The sequence below is a fragment of the Seriola lalandi genome, unplaced genomic scaffold (genome assembly GCF_002814215.2).
Source record: "Seriola lalandi dorsalis isolate HSWRI2012SDOR001 ecotype SW California unplaced genomic scaffold, Sedor1 jcf7180002054228, whole genome shotgun sequence".
Classification (NCBI taxonomy): Eukaryota; Metazoa; Chordata; class Actinopteri; order Carangiformes; family Carangidae; genus Seriola; species Seriola lalandi.
The window spans coordinates 202495-218528 of record NW_019524781.1 but is presented as its reverse complement, the minus strand read 5'-3'; the positions used below and the strand labels follow the sequence as shown (position 1 = coordinate 218528).

The 16034-nt window shown below is 42.3% G+C and overlaps 1 protein-coding gene, 1 long non-coding RNA gene and 2 other non-coding genes across 7 annotated transcripts in view; all 4 read right to left on the bottom strand.

Annotated features, from left to right (window-relative positions):
- Positions 1 to 1960, bottom strand: part of LOC111653569 (uncharacterized) — a 49775-nt gene extending 47815 nt beyond the window's left edge. For all 3 annotated transcript variants that reach the window (XR_015437129.1, XR_015437130.1, XR_015437131.1), the window contains exons 1-4: positions 1845 to 1960; positions 1375 to 1459; positions 972 to 1073; positions 97 to 230 (exon numbers count right to left, since the gene is read on the bottom strand). This is a non-coding gene — a long non-coding RNA (uncharacterized LOC111653569). The remainder of the gene's footprint in view (positions 1 to 96; positions 231 to 971; positions 1074 to 1374; positions 1460 to 1844) is intronic.
- LOC111653572 (small nucleolar RNA SNORD67) lies at positions 332 to 445 on the bottom strand. Its single transcript, XR_002760686.1, has one exon. It is a non-coding gene; the product is annotated as a small nucleolar RNA SNORD67 (small nucleolar RNA).
- Positions 1187 to 1300, bottom strand: LOC111653571 (small nucleolar RNA SNORD67). Its single transcript, XR_002760685.1, has one exon. It is a non-coding gene; the product is annotated as a small nucleolar RNA SNORD67 (small nucleolar RNA).
- Positions 1961 to 2897: 937 nt separating the features above from the next.
- The window catches only part of lrp4 (low density lipoprotein receptor-related protein 4), a 117389-nt gene continuing 104252 nt past the window's right edge, over positions 2898 to 16034 (bottom strand). Inside the window, exons 22-38 of one of the 2 annotated variants that reach the window (XM_023404171.2) lie at positions 15558 to 15689; positions 14808 to 14948; positions 14385 to 14471; positions 14127 to 14298; positions 13734 to 13896; positions 13420 to 13645; positions 12989 to 13292; positions 12270 to 12488; positions 11945 to 12079; positions 11181 to 11289; positions 10691 to 10883; positions 10199 to 10312; positions 9903 to 10014; positions 9355 to 9416; positions 8325 to 8412; positions 8056 to 8197; positions 2898 to 6676 (exon numbers count right to left, since the gene is read on the bottom strand). In XM_023404171.2, coding sequence (XP_023259939.1) covers positions 6335 to 6676; positions 8056 to 8197; positions 8325 to 8412; positions 9355 to 9416; positions 9903 to 10014; positions 10199 to 10312; positions 10691 to 10883; positions 11181 to 11289; positions 11945 to 12079; positions 12270 to 12488; positions 12989 to 13292; positions 13420 to 13645; positions 13734 to 13896; positions 14127 to 14298; positions 14385 to 14471; positions 14808 to 14948; positions 15558 to 15689 — 2741 coding nt within the window. In that variant the 3' untranslated portion in view covers positions 2898 to 6334. The remainder of the gene's footprint in view (positions 6677 to 8055; positions 8198 to 8324; positions 8413 to 9354; positions 9417 to 9902; positions 10015 to 10198; positions 10313 to 10690; positions 10884 to 11180; positions 11290 to 11944; positions 12080 to 12269; positions 12489 to 12988; positions 13293 to 13419; positions 13646 to 13733; positions 13897 to 14126; positions 14299 to 14384; positions 14472 to 14807; positions 14949 to 15557; positions 15690 to 16034) is intronic. The other variant, XM_087173452.1, reaches the window with a different exon arrangement.

Here is a 16034-nt window from a genome sequence, read left to right as displayed (position 1 = left end):
AATCCACAAAAGAGGACAAACAGGTAAGAGAAAAGATTTGCTTTTCATAATTTAAAAATACACAAAAGTTAGTTGAACTGGGCTGTTTTTGCTCACCAGCTCTCAGGTTTGAGTAGGCAGACTTTAATCCACACAGTATGAAGGCAAAACTTTTGCTGGCGGGATACATTTTGTTCACAATGGCTCCAACATCTTTCCTAACCACATCTTTAAAGTCTACCATCTGCAGGCTGGGAAAGGAAGAGAGCAGAACAAAAGCACAGAATAGTAGGTCAAGAAATGACAAAAGAAAAACCTTTAAACACTGCCCCCCCCTCCCTTTCAGTTTTTGAGTGACTCAGATGGCCCCTGTGCACAATGGGTGTCATCACAGGTTGTCAAGGACAGGTTTGCTGTGCCACTGCAATCAGCAACCTGACTAAAAGTGCAACTCATCACTGTCACACCCTAGTGGCTCTCTAAAAACACTATTAAGGTATTGCACAACAAAGGAAAGGCATTTCAGTTTGTGCAACCCTGTGTGACCCTAGTTTCCCCAGTTGAGTCCCCCACTTTTTAAAAAAGGTTCCTGGTAAACAGTCTGGATGAAGAAGGTTCATACAGCTTACAATGTAGATCAGAGTCCTCAAAATACCTTCTGATAGAATGAAAGTGATTCAGCTTAATTTATCAATCTAAAAGATCAGCAGCTATATTGACTGCCATAACAAATTCACTCAGCTGTCCAATTTCCAATATAAGTAACTATTTTGCATGAAGAAATGTTACTGATACACATGGTTTGTCAAATAAAAATGCATAAAAAAAACCCCAAAAAAAACAAACTAGTTGACAGAAGCCAATAAACTGATTAGGGTACATGAGGACACTTGTCAATAGCACTGTGGGTGACTAAAAATAAAGTAAGAAAACCCTTTGGTAAAAGCAAAAGAAATAATTATCCTAGTTAGACAGCACATTTAAAAACAAACCTTGAGAAATGAAAGAGCTGGGCTTCAGGTCAGTAAGCTGATAGTTAAGTTCTGCTTGAGGGAGGGGGAAGTGGAGCTTGAGAAACTCCACAGCACAGCATCCTTCCACACAGAAACGAGAAAGAAAACAAAACAGAGGGCATTAATACATGTTCTTAAAAAAAAAAATAAGTATGCATAACAAACTCTTTTGACCAAACAAAGGGGGGAAATGGGTTGAGTCAGATGGCCCCTGTGCACACTCTGTGTCCTCAGGTTGGGTCGGATTGGGGTGCTGATGCCACTGCAGCAGACACCCCAACTGATTAGTGCAACTCATCACTCTCACCCGCCACCACCCCTCCGACTCTTACATGCAACGACCTGTCGGGGACACCGACATGCCTGCTTGGTTTGTGTATACCTTGCGTTCACATGTCTGGTCCGCAGGTAGCTTCATCCAGTCTGTATCATCTGCCATGGCTGCTAGTCCGGAGTCTGTTAAATCACTGCAATGTGAGAAGTTGGTCGCAATTAGCAACACCTGCGTAAAACGACGGCCCATGCAAAGCAGGCATGTTAGCCACGGCCATGCGCATAAAACGTGGCCAATCTCGGTTTTTGAAATCTATCGTAAAGAAACTAAAACAGGCTTATGTGGCAGTGGAACAAACAGGAATGATTGGCTGATAATGTTTTTTCCTTCGGCGTTACAAACAAACAGTTACGTTGGTTAAAGCAAAAGGCCAACATCGACTAACGGGCGCTAGCCGAGCTAGCGAAATTGTTAGCTGTTAGCTATGCTAGCATCTTACATTCGCTTCAGTTTTTAAAATGTTATAAAGTTCTATCTAAAACAAAAAAGTTAACCAAAAACACCTGAAGGATACTTACAAAAACCGAGCAGGTATCAGTATCACTCTTCTAATAAGCATTCTTTCTTGAAGTTCTTACTCTTCTTAGGACACCTTTGTCCTTATGACAAGCTTATTTCTTTTCTGGTTTTAAACAAGTGCGTCGAGTAAAGCTGATCGTTGATTGGCTGAAACGCCGGGATGGTGGACGTTTATTGGACAATTGATAGCTATTTCCACCAATGACAAGTTGTATATCCGTCACGTGCACACAGTCGCTTCACAAGAGCAGCAAAAGTGATGGAAGCCCTGCAGTCTTTGTCTTTTGCAGAATATATACATCCATATAATCCATCCATCCATTTTCTACCGCTTATCCTCTAGTAGGGTCGCGGGGGGGCTGGAGCCTATCCCAGCATCTTTTCGGGCGAGAGGACATCCGTATAATATTTTGTAATTTTCTCTGTGTGCTTGTGTGTAAAAGCTGTGAGTAAACTTTAACCCCTGGATGTAGTAGTCTGGCAGGTTATCAGAGACGTCTATGGTTCTCACTACTCACCATAACTGGCCAAACTTCCTCACTGCGTGATAGTGGTATAGAATTTTTTTGCTAGATGATTTCCTCACAATGACATTAAAATATATGTTATTGTATTCTTAATTAAGTCTGAATGTGGCATATAAACAGGGGCTTATGGGGTGAGTGAGGTAGTCCAGAATTAGTAGTGTCTATATGGTATAACCCTATTAAGATTCACAGCATTGCTGTATTTTTGTCTATATATTTATTTGTTTACCTTTTATTACAAAAGATACCAGCTGAGTCTAGGTTGTGGTTCAGGTTGTGCCAACTCCTGGGCTGGACCTGCAACTTGCTTTACATCTTCTAATTCACGTTCTTTCCTCCAGACATTGTAACACTCTGCCTGAAACTAACTTTATTTGATAGTATAAGTTATGTACTTTTGTGCTCGGTTGGCTCTCTAAATACTACAACATCTGCATTTAATTTATTGCTATATATCATCATCGTGTCGGATAAGGAAGACATTTGTCTTAAGGGCAGTAAGTGCACAGATGAGTGAGCCAAAAGTTTCATTGAAATGCAAATGCAATTTTATATTAAAAGATAGCAAAGGGATAATTCACTATATCACACAACACAGCTTGTTAGTACTGCCATGGAAATACATATACAGTCTTTTCATATTTACACATCAAGTGACAACCAAACAGAAATCATAAATACCTCTTTTTGTTAACTTTACAACAGCTATACGCGACCAGTATTTCATAAGATAAAAGAGCACTATTAAATAACTGGTATATTCCCTATCATTTACAAGGCTTGGAAACACAGTGGTTAAAATAATCCAGCAAAAACAAAACAAAACAAAAAAAGTTCTTCTCCAGTGAGTAAAATTAATACAAGTCTAAAAACGGTCATGAAATCCCTTTGTACAAAAGACTATACAACTGAATCAACGCAATATCTTCAACAGAAATGTTTTTGCTTATATCAGCATGATAAAATCTGTACAGTTTTAGCATTCCTGCAGCAGAGTTGGAGGGACTGTGAGCCGGGATGATTGGTTACTGGGTCGCTGTGATGCTCTGTAGGCCTACTGTCAACCAACCGTCAGAGACCGTAGTTATGTAGCTGCCAAGACCCTCTTTCATTGGCCTCAGTGCTTCGTCTAGCAGCAAATCAGCAAGTTGCTGAGCTTGTAGCAGATACTTCAAAATACATGGTTCTATAAAGTCTAACTGATATATTTGTCAATATAACAATATAGTATTTCCTTGTACCATATTTCAACAACAGACAGAATTGTACTCTAAAGGTAAAGCAATGCATAATATCTTTACTTGTATTAAATTCATTTTTCATTATGTTGTCAGTGATATATTTCTAAACTATAACCCTCACTGTCTGATGGGGTCAGACATGCACAGTGTTCCTAATTTACCCATTTGTTATGCTGTACTGTGGCAGACACTGCGAGTGCACCTTTACATTACAGATTTAGAGTTGATGGATTAAAACTCAAATCGTGAAAAGAACAAATGTTCTCATTTACCTCTAGTAGTGTTTGGTCACGCAGATACTTTTGGTTGTACGTGCCAAGTTTCCTGATAGATTAGCCTCTTGAAACTTGCAACTCCCCCAATAAAACAGTAGAGAGCCAAAGTGGAACTGAAACTTTTGTGATTATGTTCTAGAAGTAAGGAAATCTGACTCAAAAATAACATTGAAATTTGTAGTGATGCAGATATCTAACGATCTAACTCTAAACCACAATCCTTCTTAATATTATCCTGTTCAGTTAAGTCAATTTGTTAAAAAAGGTATTTTTTTTATTTGTTTTTTAACAAAATAAAGATGGGTGGCAAATTAAAGGAAAAACCTAAAAACAGGATAACAACACCCCCATCCATAGGGCACAAGGGGTCACTGAATGGTTTCACGAGTACGAAAATGATGCGACTCACATCATTTGCTATGAGCTATGGGAGATTTTGGACTGACATGTTCAACAGTGCTCTCCACCATCATCATCATCATCATCATCATCATCATCATCAAAACACCAAATGGGGCAATACCTTCTGGAAGAATGGTGTTCATCCCTCCTGTACAGTCCAGACTCCAGAGACGTAGAAAAATCAATGCTGTTCTGGCAACACGTGGTGGCCGAACACCTTACCAAGACATTTATGTTGGTTTTTCCTTTAATTCATTACCTGTCTGTAGTTGTAATTATTATAATATTTATGTTTGTAGCAGCCTTAACAAAAAAAAAAAAAAGTACCAACCTGCATGCCTAAGACCATTGTGGGTCAAAGTACCAAGCTATAAGAATGGACAGGGAGGGCAGAATGGCGTATACTTTTGTTATACAGCTGGAATTACAGCTAAGCTAAAGGTGGATATCATGGCTGAGGGAACAATGGTGACGACAGTGTACAACATGCACTCTTGCACTCAAGGAAATTTTTTTTTTAGTTGCTAAAAAATGAATTGTTTTTAAACATGTCAAAATTGTTCAAATGTTGTTCAATTGTTCATGTTCAAATTGTAATAGTAAGTGCTCATAGATCATCATTTATCTGGATAGAAAACCCCAGGAACCTGAACCATATATATATATTTTTTTGGAAAGACCAATGAAAGAAATTTTCAATGCGAGTTTGCACTGAGGAAGTAGTTCCACAGTAAACCCCAGTGTTTGTGGGCAGGAGAAATCCCAGAGACATATACAGTATCTATCAGCTGGGTAAATAAAACCACAACTACCTGCATGGCTGAACAGCAGCAGTGGTAAGTGAGAAGATATGTTTTTTTTAAGATTTGGGTGACCAAACCCAAGTAAAAAAAAAAAAAAAAAAAAAAAAAAAAAAAAAAAAAAAAAGAATGTACATTTTTAAAACCTCTGAGAAAAATAAATATATAGGTTGAAGGAGGAAAAAGAATGAAATGTTTGGCACTTAGGCTGTTACTTCATCACGGCTTCCTCTTCTATGCCCGAGGATCAACAATGGTTGAGTCACAACTTTAAAAAAAAAAAAAAAAACACACACACACACAAAAGGCTCCTTTCAGTTTACTTTTGCTGAGGATGAATGGACTTCTGCAACCAGCTTAGAGCACCAGCTACAGCAAGTCCTTGCTTGACCCGTTGGAGGTTGTAAAATAAGGAATCAGAAGCAGGTGTCGTCACTGAGGTGGAGGAAAATCAACGATCCGTAATTAAGATACATCTCTACTGTAGTGTAAATGCAGAAACAAGTATGGAGACTCTGTGAAGCCCCACCCTTTGGCACTGTCATAAATACAACTCTTTAAAACCCAGGTCCTGCAGCACAAAGTTCTAACACAACACTCCCACCGTTCTCTGGAAGTCAGCAAACCCACTCTACAAGTACAAAAACGTTCATAAATAGAGTTCATAAAGACATGAGTGGTATTAGAGAGAGCATCATGGTTACATCATCCAGGGAGTATGTCATTTTAGCTTTGTCCAAAAAAAAAAAAAAAATTCACAAAAAGTAAAGGTGAAGTTGTACACAGAGAAGCGTCCGTCGCATTCAGCGTTTGCATCCTTTAAAAAGGCTCCAGATAACGCTCGTGTCTCTCTGCTCACTTCCTCCCCAGAGTTATTTGCTTTCTTATTCCAGCATGCTCATTAGTCTATCATTTTTGCCTAAAGGCAGTAGCACTGAGGGTACTGTTGAAGGACTGTACTGTGTGTGTGTGTGTGTGTGTGTGTGTGTGTGTGTGTGTGTGTGTGTGTTTGTTTGCACGCACAAGTAGGACGGAGCCCCATTTTCAGAGACAGGAGTTGTGTTTATGGGAGCTTAATTGTGTCTAACCAGGTTCATATGTACCGTTACTCTACATATGCAAATTTTACTGTGTTTGTACCTATTTACCTTTGTGTTTTTGTACCAGCTATAAATACAGGTATGTGTGTGTATGTGTGTAACAGAGGTTTAGATAAAGCACAGAGGGCAGCGGCGGGGCCTCCCTCACACTTCGCTCTCGGTAGAGGGCTTGCGTGTGGAGGTCCAGCCAGTGTCGGGCAGGCTGTGCTGGGCGTGACGCTGCGGGGTGATGGCTGAAGGAGTCAGGGTGGTTATGGAAGAGCATTCGGACGCCTCCTCCTGGAGGAGCTGCTCTGTCTCGCCATCATCTAGCGAAGCACTGCTGGCCTGCAGGGACACGGTGTCTGTGCGCATGCAGGTGTGCAGGCCTCCTCTGGACGGCTTGATCTGTTTTAGGTCGTCCCAGTAAAGCTCATCATTGGACAGGAGACACACGCCTTCCACAATGCGAATCTTTTCCTTGGTGTAGCCTCCGTCCACTCCCCCCTGGACAACGAGACTCAGTTAGTCTAGTCAGAGTGATGGCCTCTGCGTATGTCAGCAGTTTAAAGGAAAAATCCACCCTCAGGTTCAATCTGTTCAACTAAACAATTCCCAGGGGTCGAATTATGATTTTGCGAGTCTTTCCTTAATTTCTTTCTCACATGCCCATTTCTTTTTCTCTATTTCTTCCTTCCTTAATCCTATCCCTTCACTCTTATTTAAAGAATAGTTACAGTTCATTGATGTTAACATCGGTTAGAAAAACATCAAATACCAAAATTTGAAAAGTTCAGCCTGTAAAAAGGTGGATTCCCCTTTAAGGATTAATTAGAGACAAACTGCACAACACCCCAGAACAAGATGTCACCTTTAAACACAACCCATGCACAGCAAGTTGGTTCCTTTTAGTAATGCTGCTGTGCTTTCTTCTGGAGTTAGTTAGTTTTTCATTTTCAGATTAAGGTGCTACAGGTATATAATTAGCACAAACAAAAACACCAGGCTGTCAGCTTAAAGCCACTGAATTTGGGGATGGTGTTATTTTTCCAGAGCACATGGAGCCAGGCTACAGCGCTGCATATAATACTCATGGAGATTATTCAGTCAACTGTTGTACAGGAGTAATTTGGACAGTGTGTCTTCATCTCCAGCATGAAAAAAGACAACAGCTCAGCTCACATCAGTCAATGTCAGTGTTCTTGCCTGAAACTGTTGGCTTTATGATGCTCAACATGTTGCTTATGGTTATTCCAAGGCTTCACAATTAATTTGAGAGATATATAATACATGTAGCACCTTTAACATTATCTATCCATACATTTAGATCACCTGCCTGTTGAAATGTCAGTTTCACAAGGAAAATAAAATATAAATATAGTAGTAAAAACACTGGCATGCTGCTGATCATAGATCTCAGAAACAGCACCAAAGAGAGAAATGATTAATTATTGGATGGCAGACTGCATGCGAAGAAAGACAGAAGAAACAAGGAAAAACAAAGAAGGACAAGTCAGAGAAAACACAACTGGAGAGGACACGACTCCTCCATGCTGTGTAACTACCTCTCCACGGGACAAGTGGGTCAAAAGATAAAGGGAGAGAGGGAGTTGTAGGGATGAGAGAGCTGCAGTGAGGGAGATAGAGGGGGAGGAGAAGATGAGCGCTGGTGTCTGTAACCTGCTCATGTCACAATCCATCACAATCAATATGACCAGAGACAAACAGTGAAGTCATTTGTCTCTGTGGTTACCCACCATACAGCTACACAGTCTGTGATCATTCTGAGAAAATATCATGGATTCACCTTAAATCCATTCATCTACTCAACAGAAAGAAGAAAAAAAGTCTGTCGCTCTCACTTCAGTATCCAGTCTGTCTGTTACCTCTTTCTTATATCGAAGCTGGTTGTATATTGGAGGCTTCTGCGACGCCTCGATCTTCACCTCTTGCGTGGACGTCCGGTAGGAGGGGTTACTGTAGGTCAGGTTGCTCACTCCCGGGTCAGCGAACTTTGACTTTTTATGTCTGTTGATTAAAAATCAGCATGTGATTTACGCATTGAACTATTTCCTGTGTATTGAACGGAAGTCATTACACCGTCTGTTTAAGATCAGGGGGTAAGAACAATGGGAAAAGTGTCAAGCAGACTGACCTGTAAATGATCAAAGCAGCGATGAGGATCAGAATAGCCAGGATGGTCAGAACTCCACCGATCACGTAGCTGATATGAAGGCCTTCACCTGCGAGATAGCACAGATATTAAAGAGCGGTGCGTTTACAGAGCAAATCCAGTGGCTCCTACTCACTTACAGTTTGATCTCTGATCTGAAAGATTTATCAGTGTTCACATCAACAGAAACTCATTGCTGCAGGTCTGACTGTGTTTCTCCTCAACACCTCAACATGGATGAACAACTTTCTCAATCTCTGAGTAACATTTTGTACAGTGAACATCAAGATAACAGCTTTTTTTATCGATTTATTTGTTGTCTTGCATTAGTTTCACCTGTTTTCATTTCACTTATTGTGAAGGCAAACTTTGAGGCTGTGTTTTTGAAATGGCCTATGCAAACAAAGTTTTAATATTATATCTATTCATCGGTTCATTTGAATTTAATCGCCTTGGTGATGGAGCGTGGCTGACTTCAGCACCCATATTTGTTTGCTTTTTGCCGTTTCAGGCACCTCCATGTTATTTGTGCCAAGTCAGACATGTCAGAGCTTTCAGAAAAAACACTTTCCCAGTCGTAATTGCTTGGTGGTTGATGTGAATGATGTTTACAAGTTGGAAAGTAGTAATTACTGTACCTCCCACATGGTGATAAAAACATCATTATGTAACACCTCCAAAGCTGTTATTATGTTAGCTAGCAAGCTAGTAACCAACAGCTACAACCAATTTCACCTAAAACCACAATGTTTCAACTTTACATGTTTGTAGTTGTCAGATAAAAAAATTAAAAACTTTCCAATGAACCAGGCTAACAGTCTCCCTCTGCTTCTAGTCTTTGAGCTAAGCTAGGCTAAACAGACCTATTTCTGTACTTGACACATGGATGAAATGAATACATGGATTTTCTCTTTTAACTCTAGGTAAGATTGTAAATGTGAATTCCCAAAATGTCAGACTTGATTGTCAGATTGTTCCATGCAGTGTGATGAGAACTGTTTTGTATACTGACCATGAGGAGCCGTCACCACGTTGCTCGAGCAGCCTTCTACATTCAGGTTCTTGTCAGTGCAGCTGTACAAAAAAAAAAAAGAAAAACGATAGAAATGCAACAGACTGTACGTTAGGAGACTTTCTTAACTTTCTTATTAGCTGGAAAAGACCTTATTAAGTCAAAACCATTCTATAGTTTTCCCTAAAGATAACTCTCTGCAAGGCCTTTTGGGAAGAGTGTGTCGCTTGTGTAGTATTATTGCTGGCTGAAAACCTCATTGTGTTTTGTGTAAGGGATGAACAGTGACATAATTAGTTCTCAGTGGAGTGAGAAAACCCTCCAACCTCTTAGGACTGAAATAATTCAATGTTTTTTGATCAAGGACAAGCAACTTCACTCCTCCAATTATTTCTTACAAGGTACTTCTTCAAATTAGTCGAACTACTAAAAGAAGTGACGGAAAATCTGGAAACATCTCGTTTCATCTTGTTCCTCAGAAAGCAACTGATCACTTTGAAAAGGAGCTTTCCTGTTAAACAAATATTCAAATGGACAAAGGGACGTACTTGACCAGTGAGGGTCCTCTGTGCGGAGCGTCTGTTGGAGCTTTAGGGATCTTGTTGGGGACAGGAGTGCTGCTGGTTCCTTTGGCAGGAGAGGTAGGGATGTAACCTGAAACTGATAAACACAAACAGTTGGTCACTTTACCCACATTACTTCGTCATTCTATATCTTTTTGTTTAACTGTGGCCAAGATAATCCTACTATGAACATTTCAAATTGGTCAACAATACAGGATTTGTTCCTTATGGTCGAACATCAAAAAGTCAGCACACACTGTACAATCACGGTGGTCACTCACTGGTGGAGCAGGGTCGCTCTTCTGGTTCATCGGGGCAGGCGCACACAAAACTGTTGGTCTTTGCGAAGCAGAGGTGAGTGCAGCCGCCATTATTCACGCCACAGAGGTTGGTCCCTGAATGAGGGGAAGGGGAACATTCACAACTGGCACCAGACAGTCTGATTTAATTTAAGGCGCATTTTTGAGGATGTAGTTTGTGGTGTTTTTATGGAATTATCCTTTTAAGAATCACAAAACTTTTTCATTACAGAGGCTGAAAAAAAAAAAAAAAAAAAGAGATCCAGTTTTTTAACCAATCAATAGTGGTTATAACTGCTTAGCACAATGAGACGATATTGAACATTTTAGAATGACAAACAACACAACTGAAGGCTATAAAATTCAGAATTTATCACTGAGATTGGCAATGATCTTTTCATTGTGTTATTATCGATAGGTATCTTTGGTGCCTCTCATATGTGATGGAGGTGCCAGGAGAAAAAGCCTCCTTACCCGTCTGTCTGTGAGGCGATACCACTATAATGTCCATGAGGCCCTCCACGTTGGCCAGCACCGTTTCCTTGTTACGGCCGGTGTGTTTGTCCACCCGCTGGATGGACTTAGTCTGCCAGTCCGTCCAGTAGATCCAGCGGTCTTGCTGCGAGAGTCGGGAGAAAGGGGTTAGAGGGGAGGACACCGGCTTCAACTGGGGAAACGAGGGAGAAGAAGAGAGGAGAGGAAAAAACACAGACAAGGAGCGAGGGGACGGGAGGAAGAAAAAGGGAAGGGAGAAGGGGAGGGAGAGAGGAGGAAGAAAAATGAGGGTCAGAGTGGAAGCGAAGTAGAAGAAATGGTTAAGTCGAATGAGTTCAGTATGAGCTGGAGGACGGAGAGACGACCAGTGAGAGTCACACGGTGAGCCGATGAGTGAAAGAGAGCAGGTGAGTGGAGGAAGGAGGGTCAGCCCACAGCGGAGGGTGAGGAGGGTTGGGGTTGGGGGTACCTGCGTGAGGGCGAACGGGTGGGACACCGGGCTGACAAGGACCTGACGCAGTTTCCCGTTTAGGTCTGAACTCTCGATCCTGTCCAAGTGGGCGTCAACCCAGAAGATCCTGCAGAAAACATCAAGGATTCATAAACACACTTGTAATATGGTGTCTGGAAGTGTCTGTGAACACACTCTGACTGCACTGTGAGGCTGTTACTATTACATACACACATGTGTATAACACAACGTGTTAATGATAGCTATGGAGCTGGACAATAACAACTAAGACACAGACAATAAAATCCATTCAGTACAATAGCTTTGTAATTCATGCTGTCACTGTTAAGTTTATAATAGTCATTTCGATTAGACTGTTGATTCATAATGTGTTGATGCATTCGATTACATTATCTTAGACATGTTTAGTGTATTTAACTCTTTTGCACGTGCTGGCGAATGAAAGCATATATGCCTTTCTAATATTGTACCTAAAAATGTAAAAAGTTAACATTTTGCAGTTATACAAGCCAGTTTGTCAAATACGCAAATTCCATTCATGAACTGCATCAATATCAGTATGTTCAGTAGTTCCACAATAATTGGCTGTTGTATAATCAGGACTCTCCTCTCGTCTCGGAGATAAATTGCTGATACCCCACCAGGATTATTACATCATGAAACTTTCATTATATCTAATCTCATTTCATTTCCAAGGTTCCGTTGTGGAAAAAAAAATCCATACAGGTATTTCCCCCCAGAGATGTGCTTCTCTCTCTGACCTTCGTGTGTCGTAGTCTAGCGTGAGACCATTGGGCCAGCCTAGGTCCGTATTGATCAGGACCTTTCGGTCCGAGCCGTCCAAGTGAGATCGCTCAATCTTTGCGATGTGACCCCAGTCGGTCCAGAACAGGAACCTGCAGGGACAAGGCCGAGCTGGTGAGGAGACTGGCTATTATCAAAACAAACTGCAAATCCTTTAGTTCATTATTTGGCTTTTAACAGCCCCATTACAGATAACAATGCTTCAGAAATGTCTTTTAACAGCTTGTGAGTCAAAACCCAAATTTTAATTTGTGAGTGAAGCCTTCTCTCCCGCCCTCTCACCCTTTGCTCGGGAACACTGCGATGGCTCTGGGTTCATCCAAACTGTTGTTCACCAGGACCTTGCGGCTCGTTCCATCCAGGCGGGCCACCTCGATGGTGTTGCGTCCCGTGTCGGTCCAGTACATGTTTCTGGACACCCAGTCTACAGCCAGCCCATCCGTGGTCTTCAGGCCCTGACTGATCACCGTCTCCATGTCGGTGCCGTCTAGGTTTGCACGCCTATGTAAAGGATGGACATTAGATGACACAGGGCGACGTGATAAGAGCAAATAAAACATATGAAATAAATTAAATATTTTATTCTGTTGTCTTAATGTGAGTTAGGGATTTGTTTTGTTATTCTGTACTTAACTATAATATACATTTAAAATGTTTCACTCTGAAGGGAATGTCTTTTTTTTTTTCCCTCTGGAAAATTCAAATAACAATGACACTTATTTCAACTTTATCCAGAATCTGTGTATATACAGATATTAGCTTCCCAGACTTTATACTTACATATACTCAGACATACATGAAACCAAAACAAATTAGCTTGTGCAGGAGGTAGGAAGCTAAAGGCTTACACAAAGACCTCCCTTAATTACACTGTTCTTTGTTTTTGTTTAGACAATGACTGACCTTGGTTAATACAGATAATCATAAAATGCTAATTACTAAATCAAAGATAAAACACAAATGGCATGAGAGAGTTTACGGGCAGACGTTTGTGTTCGCACCTGATAACGTCGAGGGTGACATCAGTGTAGTAAAGTTTTCCGTCTACGCTGTCGTAGTCCAGTGATATGACATTGTGCAGCTCGGGCACCGGTACGTGCACGTCAGTGTGGTCGTTGGTGTCCAGGGAGATTCTGCGCACACTGACACGGTTGGAGAAGAGCAGGTACGTCTCCGGGGAGTCCTCACATGACCTGCCGTCTCCCTTGAGCAAGATGCCGGTGGGACAGGCGCAGGACGTGCCATTGGGACGAGGCAGGCACAGGTGGGTGCAGCCCCCGTTCCTCCTGCCACACTTATTAAAACCTGAGGAGAGGCCAGACACAGACGGCTTGGTGCAAAGAGGACTGAGGTTCACTTAAAATAAAACAGACGCTCCAAAAATACTGCATTCTACACTTCCCACAATGCAACTAAATAACCAATGACTCACCCAGTGGTTTCTCCCTGTCTACAGCCTGGATGTCCATCAGGCCTGGCAGATTGGCCCGCACCGTGATAGTGTTGGCCCCGGTGTTCTTGTCGGCTCGCTGGATGCTGCGGCTCTGCCAGTCGGTCCAGTAGATATGGGACCCCAGCAGGGTTAAACCGTACGGGTGCTGAACTGGAGTCACGAGGGTGCGGCGATTCTGCCCGTTCAGGTCAGACGCCTCAATACGCTGGACAGACAAAGACACGAGAAGGTCAGCATTACGAGGCCTTAAAAACGAAGAGACCAAGTGAGTGTCATGAGGAGTCACAGCCGACCTCTGTGTGAGCGTCGGCCCACAGTAGCTGCGAGCCGGCCATGTCGATGGCCAGGCCGTTCGGCCAGCCCAAGTTGTTACTGATGAGGACCACGCGGTCTGATCCATCCATCGCCGAACGCTCCAGCTTAGCGTGCTCTCCCCAGTCCGTCCAGTACATATAACTGGAGGAGAGAGACAGGACACCGATGTCGACGGTCAGACAGTGTAACAAGGCTAGAAGTAAGTGATGAGGACATGCAGGGACACGAGACCAGCACATACACTACAGTCATGCTGAACTAGAGCTACCACTGAGGATCATGATCTCTTCAGTTACATCTTTGACAGTACACTCGGAGATTTGCACCAAATGCTCTGAAAATAAAAAGCTGTTGTGCTCTAGCAGCCTCACCCCATCTCATGGTAGAGAGCGATGGCTCGAGGGCTGTCCAGGTTCTGCCAGACCAGAACTTTCCTCATGGAGCCGTCCAGGTTGGCAACCTCAATGCGGTTGGTTCCCGTGTCTGTCCAGTAGATCTTCCTGCCACGAGCGTCCACCGCCAGACCGTCGGTTGTCACCAACCCTACGGAGAGAGACAAAGATGGACTCGTGACGCTACGACTGGGGTGGAGCTAAAACAGTATCATACATGTGAGTCACCCTGCTTACCTGTAGATATGATGTCTTCATGTGCTGTTCCATTGATGTTGGCTCTGCTGATCTTCTTCAGTGTGCTGTCAGACCAATACACTTTTGCTGCAAGAGACGAGGCGTACACAGACACATAAGGACACCTAGGCATTTTTCTCAATGAAGATACTCACACATCCAAATGTTTTAGGTGCAGGTGCATCAGAAAATGTCACTTCAGTCTTGAAAAGAAGAATATCCCGCTCACTGCTCTTGCTCAGCATCGCAATTTATTGAACATCTTAAGGTTTCGGTCTCTCTAGACTTTCGTCAGAAGTGTATTATTAAAAATAAGAGACTGAAACATTATGATGATCAATAAATTGTGATGCTGAGCAAGAGCAGTGTGCAGGATATTCTTTTTACGACTGAATTAAGCATTTTAAAACAAGACATACAAACCTTCTTTGGGGTCGACACCAATGGCGATGGTATTTTTCATGGAGCTATTAACGGCCAGAACCACATCAGCGAAGTAGGGGATATCCAGAGAAACCATCCTGATGTCTGTCCTCCGTGCAAAGATCAGGAAGCTGTTCATTCCTGCACACACACACACACACACACACACACACACACACACACACACACACACACACACACACACACCAGCACACATCACAGCACCTTTCTGTCAGAACACAAAGGGCGCTGACACGCTTTTATCTTCCTGGGAGACAAAGTTTTTGATATTAACCCTTTGAACTCGATGCTGTTTCTGTGTAATTTTCTCTCCTTTTATCTGCAGACGTATAAAAGAGATTTTTCTAGGATTTTGTCACTACTATTGTTCCACTATTCCCATCAAGCCTTTGTTGATGCAGATATTAAGTATAATGTTGCGTTGTGGTTGCGATATGGGATTCACCAGAAACACTTTTTTTTAGCCGATATTTCTTTGCATTTTGGTTAATCTCTACCGTGAGAAGTCATACTGCATTATCTTAACACTGACAAGTAACTGGGTTATTTTTTTACACTGAAGACAAAGTATAGATGTGATTATGAGGTAAGACCTTAGGTTATAAGAGGCTTCCTCTTAATATGATTTTTGAGCATATTACTGGATGTTTATGCTCAACGGACCTTGTGGACTCCCGTTTTAATTTTTGGTACATTTTTTCTGAAATACAAACAGAGGTTGTTTCATACCAGGCGTGCAGGTCTTTCCATCCGTCTGCAGGTTGATCCCAGTGGGACAGGCACAGCTGGAGGCTTTGGGAGCAGGAGCCAGCAGACAGAGGTGGCTGCAGCCTCCATTATTCACCGCACAAGGGTTACGAACTACAGATGGAGACACACAACCAGACTCAGCTCATCCACCATCCCACTTTCTTTCTAGGTCAGCTTAGAGGCGAGGAATGGGAAGGGAATGAAAGAAAGTGGGGCAAACAAGAAAGAAACACACTACGCTACGCTACAGTGAGAACACAGGAAAGCCCCCCACACATCAGTGAGATCAGTGGGGTTTTAGTTCGGCATGAGCCCCTGAGGCTCCCTGCACTCTCAGCCAATGATGTGGGTTCAGTTTACCTGTAATCCTCCCAGTGTCAGCAGAGACACTGGATCTGAGCTGAGAAAAGGCGGCAAAAATCAGAAAAGCAGAAAGGCTTTTTTTTTTTTTTTTTA